This window comes from Silurus meridionalis, chromosome 3 (genome assembly GCF_014805685.1).
Source record: "Silurus meridionalis isolate SWU-2019-XX chromosome 3, ASM1480568v1, whole genome shotgun sequence".
In the NCBI taxonomy this organism is placed as follows: domain Eukaryota; kingdom Metazoa; phylum Chordata; class Actinopteri; order Siluriformes; family Siluridae; genus Silurus; species Silurus meridionalis.
The window spans coordinates 23505813-23519704 of NC_060886.1; the positions used below are offsets into that span (position 1 = coordinate 23505813).

Consider the following 13892-nt stretch of genomic DNA (forward strand, 5'->3'; position numbering starts at 1 on the left):
GAATTTTATGAAGTTATAAAGTCTATGTACTACTAGTATTACTACTGCTCCTACCACTACTACTAATAATAGCAATGCTGTGTCAGAGCTCCAGGGTCTCGGGTTTGATTCTAAACTTTTTCTATCTGAAATTTTGCATATTCTCTTGCTGATTGCGTGGGTTGCTATGGGCTTTGTGATTTTCTCCGACTGTCCAAAAACCATGCAGGTAGTTTGATTAGACATGCCGATAGCTTAATTCCCTTAGGCATGAATGAGTGTGTGAATGTGTCCTGAAATGAACTGGCATCTCACCTGTGTAACTGTTCCTGCCGTGTGCCCAGTGTTAGGTGAAAAAAGAATAAATGATTAAACGAACAAGTGAATAATAACAGTCACAATAATTATAATACATTGGTTGTATAAAGCAGTGTCTCTCAAATGTTGTGTAGACATGACCAGAGTAAAATAATTCTTATAGATAAAAAATAATCTTATAGAATTATTTTTCATGAATCTCTGACCACAGCACAGATTTGATTTTTTAGAACAAATCTAATTTTTTTACATTTTCATTGTTGAACCTTGCACTTTCCCAAACTTTGTTTCATGCTATTTCTTAGTTTTACATTACTTACTATTCACTGTACTGTTACTGTATTTACTGTAGATTTAGAACCCCCTTTCCTTTCAATTACCAGCCAAAGAGACTTAATTTTTTCCTTTAATAAACCCATAATCATGCTGCTTTGTTTAGATTTTTATTAACACAGCCATGAACCCACCTGGAAAAACTTGACAGACCCCTGCAAGTGCCCAGAGCTTAGTGCATCAAATATGGCATTTAATTATTATTATTTTTTTGCATAATTACAATTTTATTTAATTTCCCAATTAAACTCAATTAAACTGTGTGTGTGTGTGTGTGTGTGTGTGTGTGTGTGTGTGTGTGTGTGTGTGTGTGTTAGCCACAAATATCTGTGATAATCATTCATTAAGCTTTTGTTTGAAATGGAACAAGCAGTCATCCATAGCTGTTGGCCCAATTAAGTAATAAAAGGAGCCAGATGCTTTGAAGTCTCATGTGCAGTTGTTCGATTCTTTGAAGGCAACCGTAATTGTCATGTTCACTGACTCACAAATCAAATCCTCTGCACATGTTTCGCTGAATCTGCTTCCTTGATCTGAATACTAGCCCATATTAGAAGAAGCAGGCGAGTCACATCTGGATACCTACTTACCGGTTGTGCTTTCCACTTCTTTCCAGGAAGTAAGGTCGTGAAATTACGGTAAAAATAACAAAAACAGAAACAGGCTATACCCTCAGCTTTGCAGCCACCACCCTCAGTGTTGGTGTTTAGTAAATGTTTGCTTGAGATTTGTCCCTCATTACCACTATTGACTTTAACAGCTCACATCACCGAAGCAAGATGGCATGAGTTTATGCTAACGTGCTCCGACACACTTGCCCAGCAAAATAACCCAGAACAATCCCTCTGTGATGGTGGGGGCTCATATAAAATTATTTCCTAGTTCCTGTGCAGCCTTTTTTTTCCCCAACGCTGTTGGAAACCAGGTGACTAGCCTTGGGGCAGGCCTTTAATGTAAAGTCTGCATTCACAATAAATCTAGAATGTTTCATCTCGCAACAATAAATAAATCCATCAACAGCCTCTATTGTTTATACAACAAAGCGTAGATTAATGCTAAAATGACTGATATGTCAAACTCTTTTGTATGCTAAGGCATAGTAGTGTGCACATTCATACCCTATTTGCATATTATATCATTTATGGTAAATGAATGTATAATTTATTTTGCATTTTTAAACAAGCAGATGTCACAGAATTCACTACGCTTTCAGTAAAAAGAACGAGTGAAGCGCAAGAGTTTAAATGAATACATAACTTTATTTAAATAAATGCTTTGTCATAACAAAAAAAAGACAAAGGTTAAAAGAGTACATAAATTACAAGTTGAATAAATATTACAGTGATATTTACTTTCTTAATAATTTGAGATTTTTTTTGTTCTTTTTATCTTTTTTTTTTCATTAAGAGTTCCAAATGCTGAACATTTTTCACGGTCCTCCTGCCACAAATGGGTGGTTTATTTATTTATCTATTATTCTTTTCAAAATGCCATGTTAGGCCACGTCAATGTGATCAATCTTCAAGTCTTTTCTCATCCACAAAAAAAAAAAAAAGTAAAACAACAAGAAGAAACTGTTAGTGACTCAAGAAGAAAGCGGTAATACTACGGTATCATGAGTTTTGTAATATTGTATGTATCTGTGAATGTATTCATCTAACCATTTGGAAGATTCGGAATCTGACGAAGGCACCAAGCGACCTCACAATGGCATATGTTGGCTTTATGTGACTGTTCTTCTTTCAAAGCACTTTACATACTACATGTTAAAGAATATCAGCAAATGAGAGATGTGTTTTCTCACAATGATGAAATCTGGTCTAACGTTTTTTCAGGATGAAATGATAAATAAGTTTTAGTCTTTGGTTGATTTTTGATAGCTGAACAGCATTTCTGCAATTCACCGTGTAGAATTTGGTACTAAAACACAAAACAAACCAACAGGAACTTGACTGTATCACGTCTGTGCACATGATTAGGTCATGAACCACATCTAAGCTATGGGCAAACATTTCCTATGTCTTTGATGTCCAAGACCAGAAGAGCAGTCACTGATTTACCACTGGCTGCTTGCACCTGCCCCACAGATTCCGAGACCCCCTATAGCCTAGCTTGCTAACGGTATCTACTGTGATGTGTGCTGTGGTGTGTTCTTGTTCTGCCCCACTTGATGGGGAAGTGAGGCCCAGAGCATGATCATGGCCTGGGGCTCTCACCTTCTCTCCCTCTCCCTGGGTGCCACTGTGGCACATAGTCCGGTAACTGTAAAAGTAAATGAGTCGAGATTGGACTGAGATTGATAGCTGTGTAGTTTGATGTTTTCATATTTTTTTCCCCCACCAGATGAAGAGGTGGTTGTCAGGCTTGGGCCACTAAAGCCCCTGTCAAAAGTCCTCAGGCAGGGACTGTGTCTGAGACCTGTTCCTACTTCTCCTACACCTGATCTTAGATGTGCTTTGGAGTCAGCACTGCTAGGAGGAAGCTGTCATATGGCGAAAGAAATATTGTAAATACATAAGTGCAAGCTGCTTTTTAAAAAAACAAAAAAAAAAAAAACAAAGAAAAACTAAAACGGGAGGGGGCTCTGAGCACGAATCAGGACCTGGATTATGCTGGCAAATGTTCTGGCCTCCTCATCAGAGGCCATTTGTGCAATAACAGTGAACAACACCTCCTTAATTACTCATTTGAAACACCTGCAAAGTTCTGTTTGTATCCTTCACCCTAACAAACTCTCTCTCTCCACACTTTGAGAGTCAATACTCATTTCTTCCATTATAGAGACAGCATTGGGACTTTCTGTCTACCTGTGGTTCTTTGTCTTTTCTAATGGTGTAGCTATCAATAGCAGACAGAAGCAGCACTCGAGGCAAGCTTAGTGGAGTAGCGTCTCATCTGTCTCATTGTGTCGAGCATTACTGGCCCCCTCCCAGTCATGAAACTATGATCACATGAGCTCTGTAATAAGATCTGAGCGGAACCACTGTGGCAGGGAATGGCTTTTCTTGCTGGTTTTTCTGTTAAAGAATCACCAACCTGTGCTGACCATGAAGGTCTCTGTGTATCCCTGTTCATATGTAGCTTGACTGAAAATGACTTGAACTACTATCTCAAGCTTTTACATACACTTGCAGTCTCAGAATTCAGCTTATTCACTGAGATTAGAAACAAACAAAAACAATCAATGAGAGACATAGGTGTACCCCACTAGCTTCCATTTCACAGCTAGCAATTTTACAAGGTGTTTCAAAATAGTCATGGCATGACAGAAATATCTTTGACATAGAAATCTGAAAGCGACCGAGGACCCTCGTCAGTACATAATGGTTAACCCATGATTTGTATCACCTTGGCTACTGTGTAACGTTCACGTCACTATTCAAATGTATTTGTATGTAGAAAGGCACTAAAACACACAAAACAGACTCACATAAAACTCTCAATGCAGTGAATGACAATGGTAGTTCAATGTGCCTTCTTTTTTTAAATGGCACCCTTTTACAAAGCAAAAGGTGCAGTTATGCAATGTCGAAGACAGCATTTCGAGAAGAGCATGCACAGTAATGAAGTGTGGCTTGAAAAAAAAAATAGGTGTGAGATGGTGGACTGGGGAAGACCTTCATTCACATGACCAAGGTCCCACAAAGACTGGGTGGCTGTGACAATGAAAAAAAAAAAAAAAAAAAAACACAACAAAGGTTGTAAGAATGAAAACATGCTAAAAACAGACAACTTGTATTCCAAGCAGCAATTCCTGATATTGGTTTCTCAGAAAACATTCATTGATTTACAGTTAAATGGTGAGATACTACGCCAAGTTTCAGTGATAGCACTTGGTCTAGGAAATGGCTCATAAGCGGATCAGTTGATACTTCACTGAAGAAAACAAAACAAAACAAAACACAAAATTAAAAGAAAACTTTCAAAATCTTCTCATTGGCTGAGAAAGAAGTCACTGTTCTTAGTGAATGTCCGTCAAAGTCAAGTTACTTTGAGCCCAAATTTTGGGAAAGTTAGTGTCAGGCCATGGAGATCTCTCTCAGACCATAACACCAAGTATCCCACTATTTCTGCTTATACATGTGCTGCAAAATGGGTGAAAGATAATATTTTATTTTGGGTGTGGACATTTTTTCTCTATTGTCTAACAAGAAATCTGTGAAGATGCTGGACATGATGGGACCTCAGAACACAGCCAGCACATCAGCAATCCATTCAACTGGATAAATGTGCATGCCTGTGTCAGGTTACATAGGCACAGTTGGCATTTTAGGCAAGCTACACAGTCACAGAGTCACTAAGACAGGTATGTCAAGCATGGTTAAATTCTTACACCATGATTCTCCCAAACGATGGGCCAGTGAGACAATGCTAACAACTAGCAACGAGCCTACTCAATAAATGCTCTCAGGGGCAAAGGAGGTTTTTCCACACTCATGTTGTGGAAAACAAACAAAAACTGGACATTCTATTTTTTTTAGGAAAGGTGTCCACTGTTTTCTCTTTCATGCGCATACATTCACATACATTCACACATGCAAAGACATACATATTCACACACACATACACTGAACTTGGTGAAGTTACACATTTCCAAGGTTTTCCCAATAAGTGCTCTGACAAAACCAAATAGCCATATAGAGAGAGCTGTACCAGCATATCCCTGTGACAAGATTATTATTATTTTTTCTTTTTTTTGGAAAACAAACAAAACAAAACATTTTTATAGTTCTTCCAATAATAAGAGTTTGAGCTCTCTCCTCTGACACCTCAACTTCAAAGATGGAAAAGACCAAGATAGCGCTGGTAATAATTAACATACCATATGCTCTTTTTTTTTTGCTGTATTTTAACAAGTGTGGTGCTCAAACCCCAGCCTCTATAAAAATATATAATTGAATGTATATATTTTTAAAAATCTTTTGCTGGGACCCAGCGTTTAACACAGCAGAGGCCCTCCGATTAACTGGGTACACCGAGTTAGAGATGAGCGCTCAGTCAAAAAAAGTCTATCATTATTTGTTTCAAATTTGCTTGTGTTTTTCTCTTCTTTTCGGATCAAAATCATAGAGTGACTGGCGGTTGGACAGGTGGGAAGGAAAGAAGGAGGCGAGCCTCGGCTTAGGTGATCATGGCACATCCCTCCTCACTCGTTGTTGTTGCCAGACTCCAAGTCTTTGCACTGGATGTTCCCGCCACTGTAGTCGGTCCCTGGCATCTGCACCCCATATTTGTCCACACACCAGCAAATTCCCCGTTTCCGACCACGTGAAGGCTTACACTACAAGTGGGTTAGATGAGAAGAGAAGTTAAAAGAGGTGTTAAATGACTGTCACTAAAAAATACCAAACATCCATTAATTTAATTATACATTGTTTTTAATTATATACTATTCTATTCATCTGTATCTTGACATCGGTTTAAACATTAAAACTAAACCCACACCTGTTTGCGTTTGAAGAAGCCCTTCCTGTCACAGTTGGGCAGATATAGAGAAAGAGCCACAATGCGAGAGGTGTCTTTCAGCCCCTTTACAATCCCGTCCAGCTTTCTTCTACATGGACCCTTTATAATTCAGCACAGGAAACATGTAACAACAATCGGTTAGTCACAAGCAATCAGTGACATTCTTCCTGTTTTATTTCCCCTTAAGAAATACTTACAAATTCGGTTTCGTGCTTATCGATTGAGACTGATGAGAAGTCCGATGAACCCACGGACCTCAGCTTCTCTTGTTGCTTCTTCTTGTCCTTGCGCATGGCAGCCTGCTTCTTGCTGTTGATCATGTCTGTCTTAGGAGGGAAAATGGGCGTTTTGCCTTGGGGCAGCTGCTCCTCTGTCGTGTCAGTCTTTATTGTCTCGTCATGCTCTTTGGACTCGCGGTCTACAGAAAACACCAAGATCAACAAAATATGAGATTCCCTTCTTAAAAAAAACACACAGTCTGATTGGTATTTAAAAATAAACTTGAAACCAATTGCTTTCCCGCCAAATGTTTCCTTTGCATTTGTTTACAGAGGTGGAACGGGATCAGCAAGTGATGACAAGCCCTGCTCCCTCCCATACAAATCCCTAAACTCTTACCCAAACCTTAACAAGGTTGCGCCTGATATGGAGTTTTACTCTTTCTGTTATTTCATTGTTGCATAAAACAACCAAAAGCCAAATCCCCAGTGTGGCCAAAAAGCATTAAATCTTCATTAAAGGCTGTTTTATGAGAATCACAAATCAAGGCAAGCATTTGGCAGTAATAATAATAAGATAGACATGAACTAGAAAAAGGCCAAAAACAATAACGCCGTTTACATTCTTAACTGTACCATGTATTTTAGATTTGAATTTGCTTTTAGTTGATCAAATTTCACCCATATCAGTAGCAGTTTTAGTTGAGGAGTAAAACTTCCAAGCCTTTGTAATATTTTAATGTTGTCAAATTTATTAAAGTCTTTATAGCAACAAGTGATGTGAACTATTCAGAAAACAAGCACATTACAAAGGAAGCTATAATTAATATAATGTGTACAGTAGCTAATGGTGTTGATTGGGGAAAAGCAGTTCACTAATGCTTCATGGAGGCACTAATTTTAACAAATACAGTTCTTAAGGTTCCAAAACCTAAACCAGACATAATTTCCCCAACAGGTTTTATAGTAGAGTAAGTATATAAACAATCCCTGGACCCATCAGATTTAGGCATTGGTATAAACGTGTGCCTATATTTATCCAGGAAAAAATATAACAGGAGGTGCTTCAGGTCAAATGTTGGAATAGGAATTTGTCAAGTATTGTTAAGGACACAGCAGTGTGATAGCATACCACATCCAGCACCATTAGCCAGTTTTGGGAAGTGAAAAAGGTGGGGGTAAGTATGGTTTAGTTTCTCTTATATAATGTCTGGTTTACAGTGATACCCTGTATATTAGAGGGGTGTTCCAAGCAGACGGGTGTTGAAAGAGTTTGTCTGACACTGAAGCCATGGATAGGGACATGGGGGAAGGGTGATTACTGGAACCAGGTTCCTGGCTTCTGAAGTTGCTATCAGAGCAGTGGTTGACTCTTTGAAATTAATCTTGCAACTCATGACTTGGCAGACTAAATTCTGCACTGAAATGTTCCCTGTAGCCAGGCTTCATGACAGGCCAGCGGGCTTGCTGAATCGCATCCATCACAGTCAACCTCATACTTAGAAGGTCTTTTATAGTTATAAAAATGACTGATGACTGATGTTTATGATACGTTGCCGCATTTGGCTTTGCGTGCCAGCAAGGAGCACATAACCAGGTATGTTTGGTTTAAAAGTCAACAATGGACACCGCTTGAACCTCATTTGCTACCAGTGTATGTTATTTCCATTTTGTTTTCTCTTCAGTGTGTGGACAAAGCAAACATTTTCCATGCTCCATGTACTCAGCTAGTTATAGTTATATAGTTTGTATAGCAATAAGATCTGAAAGTCAAAACAAGGTATTTATAACACACATTTGAAACAAAAGTATGACACTGATACTGAAATTGGAGTAAATCATGAAAACCTGCCTTAACTAAGCAGACTGTTTAAGACAGGTTACATAGTCTGTGTTTAACATTTGAGCCCTGGCCAAGACACTGGAGCAAGGCAATGCCAGACATGTCACATGCATCCTCTCTATTCAAATGAGCTTTGGAATGAATAGCAAAGAGGTATTGGTGACTCTATGCTTAGCCTTGCAAAGTTTTCATTAAGGTGAGAGGACCTGAGCAAGAAAACAAGGTGCATCTGATAGGCCTCTGTTTAAATATTAACATGTGCATGAGGCAATTTTCTTGCTGTCTGATGACCAATAATGGAATAATCTGTCTATATTTTTCTTCTGTAGACTTACCTTACAAACTTACTAATTGCTGTCTTGACTATCTTATAAAAGCACATTTTTATTTCAATTCCCCTCCTAACGTTTCCACTAAACAATTATCAACTCATAACATTTTGTCATTGTATCCTATTAAGCAAGTCATTTATAAGTGTGTAATTTTTAAGCAGTGTGCGTTACTGCTAGTCCATCATTCTACATTCATTGCTTTGTTCAAGTCACTGGCCAGCCATGACATCCTAAGCCAGATTCCACTGCTCAATATTTAAAAGCTGGCCCAAATTCACAGCATGATTGTGCAACTGAAACAGAGCAGCAAGTAGATGAAGGCCAAAGAAGGCAAGAGAGAAGCTGCTCTCTACAGGCAAATGAAACACACAAAAAAAGACATTATAATTGGTAAAATAGATTTACATGGATCTGTAGCAAATTTAGTAAATTAATTAATAAATAAAAGAAAACATTGAAATTGACCTATACACCTAACCAACCACACTACTTCTATTCATTGAAAGCATTCCTAAATCATGTGACCTGATAATGTACTTCTGACTACATATTATTTAAACCATGGAGCGTAAATGGCGCGTGTTCAACAGAGAGCATTTTTAGTTTCAGAATAATTGATAAGTGATATAATTTTCATTATCCAGTTGGTATTACTTTTTCTCCATTTTTATTTTCCCACTCTAAATCTGTCAAGATAGTCATGCTATCAGCTTCTATAAACAGACAATTTTCCCAGGCAGCAACATAAGGAACAATATTTCATCAAATACTGGCAAAAGGTCTCACAAAAAAACACAAAGGACATTTGCATGTTGCAAAAGTTAATTGTAAGCTTTAGCTCATGCTGCATCTCCCTTATGCATTTCCATTTATTTGAAAACCAGTGCTATGTTCAAGAAACTAACCACCTTTTGTTTCCCTTCCTTGGAGGAAGTGACACCAAAGTGAACATCATTTAACCCTGGACAGGATGTTTCATCAAGCTGACACCTGAACCAAATGTTGTTTCTCTTACATCTTTTGCTTTCTATGTGGAATTTATGTTTCTATTAATTATAATAAGTAATTAAGGGAAAGCAGGGCAAATTCTCAATTGATTCAAACAGCACCACGGGTTTCCGATACTTCACAAATTTCTGTTAAACTTTATTAGGAGAAAACATTCAAGCTTCCCAAATAGGATCTTCTTTTGCATGTCCTGAGTATGAGAAGGTGAATGGCTGTTTGAGACTTCAAATATCGCAGTAAAGACCAATCTATTCAAAAACTGGGTGCTGCTTTTAGTGTGTCTTGTATGCACAAGGCTCCTGCCAGTGACAGTCTGTACTGAATAGTGCTGTACAAGTAATTTCTTTCTGTTGCTTCATGATTGCAGTTACATTATGGACAACCTCCAGGAATTACATAAGGCACCCATAAATAAGTTGTACAAAACCAAAACTGCATCCAAATGTCAGCTTTCAGCATTTTATTTTACCTCAGGTGAAGGTCCATCAGTTAAGACTCCGTTGTCGGGGCACAACATGCGTGTTCACGTGCAACTAAAGCTTTTAAAATTTGAGCCATCTTTAATTATTGTTTGTGAACTCTAACTGAGAAGGCTGCTGAAATATAACACAAGGTCCTTCATGAAGATCAGAGGACAAGTAGCATGCTAACATTTAGTCATTTTTGATGGCAAGTGTAAAGCTTCTGATGTGCCAAAGCCCTGTGTTGCCTGCTGTGTTCACAATCGCTGACCACTATGAATTATGGGTTCCAGTAAAGAGCACTAGCAATATGTTAGGACATAAAACATATGCCAAATATATAATTGCAGCGTATTACCTGTGTTTTTAAAACATTTGTTTTCATTTATGCTGACCATTTATACCATCAATGATATGAACTGGTGATTTCAAGGTACTGTCCCAGACTGTCAGTATTACTATAGTGACCATGTTAAATAATATTCTTTCTACAGCTGAAGTTTTCACATTCAATATATTGAGCTGATATGTGGTTTGTTTTGGTTGCAACTATATATACAACAACCATTAAAATATAAAGAGCAAACATTGGTTTAGGCTAATTGTGGATAGTGATATATGCACTTAGTTGTGATTTTTATTTTTAACAGTCAATACAGATAATCCTTTTTTGTTTACATTTGTATTATGTAGTACCACAAATCTGAGGGCTGTTATGGGCACCCCCTCCCATAGGGAAGAACCGTGGTGCCTATGATTAGCTTTAATAAATAAGCTTAACTTGCCTGACCTAAGGGGCCAATAGAAATCTTGACAAAACACCTAATCAAGTGTACATAGACTGTACACCAGCTTTTGTGTAGATACTTATTAACTATAGATTACAATTTCAGACCTGACACAGGTAACTAAAACTGCTTGGAGCTACAACCAGAGTGAATATGAGAAGGCCATTACACCATGTAAGACAGGATGCTCCAGTGTGCCCTATTACGAGGATATAGTTTACTATTTTTGTCTTGGAGATTCTGAGGTAAAATGAATAAAAATTGGGTAATTAAAAGTCAGAGGCTCCGATTCCAGGTGTGGTCAAGAATGCTTGACCACTACATTAATGAATGTCCTGTCCATCTGGTATAAACGGGCTGAAACTGAACACTACAGTAGACAAGAAGCAACCATCTAAATCCATCCAGTGCTTTTATAGCTCTTTAGACAGTGGCTCCAAATGTGTTTTGCTGAATCACTGTGGCATAACCAAGCGCCCAGTGCAATCACACACTGGGGAAGAGCTGCTCCTGTTACAGCGCGGTTCCGCACACACTCACGTCAAGCTCGTGACAGTCAGGTTTTTGATGTTTCTGTGTGTGAACATGTGTGTGGGTGTGCATGTGTGTAACCTACAAAGCCATAACCATAGAGTACAAGCATATTTCTGTTTCCCATTTTGCAAGAAATTGTTAGCTGTCCTTCCCGTTTACAAACAATGCCTGAAGAACTGAGCAAATTCCATTCACATGCTGTCTCATGGATTTATGTAGCCTCAGGGAGTAATGGGGTGGGGGTAGTTTAACAATAAAACCAACAAGTGGGAATAAACCCATATTAACACAAGCTCCATAAACTAACAACAGTAATTCGTATATGCAAATATGCCTAGAATGAAGATTGGTGGAGGAAGTTTGGCGTCAAAAGGCACGTTGAAGCTTTCAGATTCATTGGGCACACATGCCAAAACCATGGCAGTCTGCCTTCCCCTCAGATTTAATCTTTAAACAGTAATCCGACTCTCTGCACCACCCCCAGATGTAAACCTAAATTCAGACTAACCAAGATCTACTGCCTCATAAATCTTCCCCCCACAGTTTTCACTATCTTCAGTTCCAGGTAATTAAATAATGCACAAAATGCCATAGAATTAGCTGTAGTGCATAATACTTAATCTCTTTGAGTAAACACGATTTTCCAAATATCAACAGAGCAACTAGGAGTCCCACTCTAGGAAAGAAACACACATTGCATTTGATCTTGCATGAGATGGGTCCACAACATCTGCTGCACATTTTAGTGTTTTCTCATTCCCAACACACATGACTCACCACTTCATGTCATTATCAAGCCAATTGTGTGTTAATTTGGGTGTGTTAGAGCAGGAAAAACACTGACAGGTGCAGGACGGGGAGAGTGCAAGACCAGGATTGAGTACCGGGCTACTATATCAACACTGCTTCATGTATGTTGACCATGTGGCAGAGTGCCAGGGCAGTGCATTCGTCAACTGTTTGGATAGGTTCATGGTATCTAGGTGAAGCTGAAGGAACACATTTGCATTCTATTAGCATACAGGAATGCAAGTCGGGATGAGTGGCAGTGCATTCAAATTTCTACTCCTAAAAACAATAACATCAAGTGATTTAATTCTGATTTATACCAAACTGCAAATGAATTATAGCCTATTTCCTAGATATTGCTGTAAATATTGTGAGCCTTGGTGGGACCATACTTAGCTTCCAGTGCACTTTCATGTACTGGTTGCAGTGGAGCTATTTGCAATCCTTCAAATCACATAACTTAGCCAATCGTGATGGATTATCATGCAAAAGACTTGTGCTGAAAGTCCACCATATTTGGCTTGGAATGTTCTATGAAAGAAAGTGATGCTATAGGTTGATGTTCATGCGAACATTTTTTTTCCTCCCTTTTTGATGCAAGTGATCTTCGATGCCTCCAGCTCCTCACATTAACCTTCATCATGAATTAAGAAGGCATCCGAGAGCCAGCACTTACCCACAGGAGGATGCAACGCCTTGTAGCCCTTCTCGTTGGTGCACAGTCCTCTGCCGTGCAGGAGCGCGTGCAGTGGTTTCTCCTCGCCGTCGCGCGGCAGGCAGCGGAGCCCGTGCGCGCACGTGCTGGTGTAGACGCCGCAAGGCTGATTCTCAGCGAGCGCGCAGGTGAGGCAGCAGCCGCAACCGGGCTCCTTGACCAGCTGACAGCCTTTGGGCTCCGGAGGGCACATGGACAGCGTCTTCTGGTCGCATGGCTCGCAAGGCACATACGAGCCCGAGCATCTGGACACAGCCGACAGTAAAGGGACCGTCAAGAGCAAGAAGTTGAGGAGCATTTTGCCCAGGAGTATTACTTATTCGTCCAAAATAGGATCACAACCTCCGTACAATTAGGTTCTTAGGCAGCTCTCCGATGCACCTTGGGCTTCAGGTCATTGGATTTTTGAATACAATAGGAAACTTTGTTAGGAAAAAAATCCAAAGGTAAAAAAATAAATATATATATATGTATATGTTGCGCTTCAAAAGCATCCGCAGATCTCTCTGCACAACGTTAAAACACACTACCTATACAGAACATTCCCAGTTTTGAATGATAGCACCAGTAAAGTCCAGCGCGTGCGCAAAGTCTGTCTCGAACCCGCAGCCTTTTTTTTTCCTTCTGCGGATGCGCGCTTGATCTCTTCCCTGCGTCTGCACAAGTTTTGGCGAGCACACTGAGCGAGTGCGGGCCGCCCTGCCTTTTTAAAATACGGCCGAAACCGAGCGGCGGTGGAGGGAGGCGCACTTGCCACATCTTGGCAACACGCCACCGTGTTCTATTCCCTCCCTTTCTCCCTCCCCAGCAACAGAATCCTGTCTTTCACGCTGATGGCTTAAGTGATACCAAGTTTGCATGGTTTCGAAACGCAACGAGACCTGACGCCCTAAAAATATGACGAAGTCATGTTTTCCCCTTCTTTTTTTTTGGAGGGGGGATAAGAGCTCCACGTGTACGTGTCTTGGCTAATATCCACATGCAATGTTAAATAACTATTTCAAAAAGGCATTTACTTTGAGGATAAAAGATATGTGATGTGGGTGTATGTAAAACAGTGCACATGACACATCAGGGAAAAAAAAGTTGTGTAGCTGCATATTCTATG

General features: G+C 39.5%; 1 protein-coding gene across 1 annotated transcript; it reads right to left on the reverse strand.

Annotated features, from left to right (window-relative positions):
- Positions 1–1869: 1869 nt before the first annotated feature.
- igfbp5b (insulin-like growth factor binding protein 5b) lies at positions 1870–13558 on the reverse strand. The gene is made up of 4 exons (XM_046843358.1): positions 12746–13558; positions 6294–6514; positions 6076–6195; positions 1870–5911 (listed from the first exon to the last, which is right to left on the reverse strand). Exons 1-4 carry the CDS (start codon positions 13080–13082, stop codon positions 5777–5779), a joined length of 813 nt encoding a protein of 270 aa, XP_046699314.1. The 5' UTR covers positions 13083–13558; the 3' UTR covers positions 1870–5776.
- Positions 13559–13892: the final 334 nt, after the last annotated feature.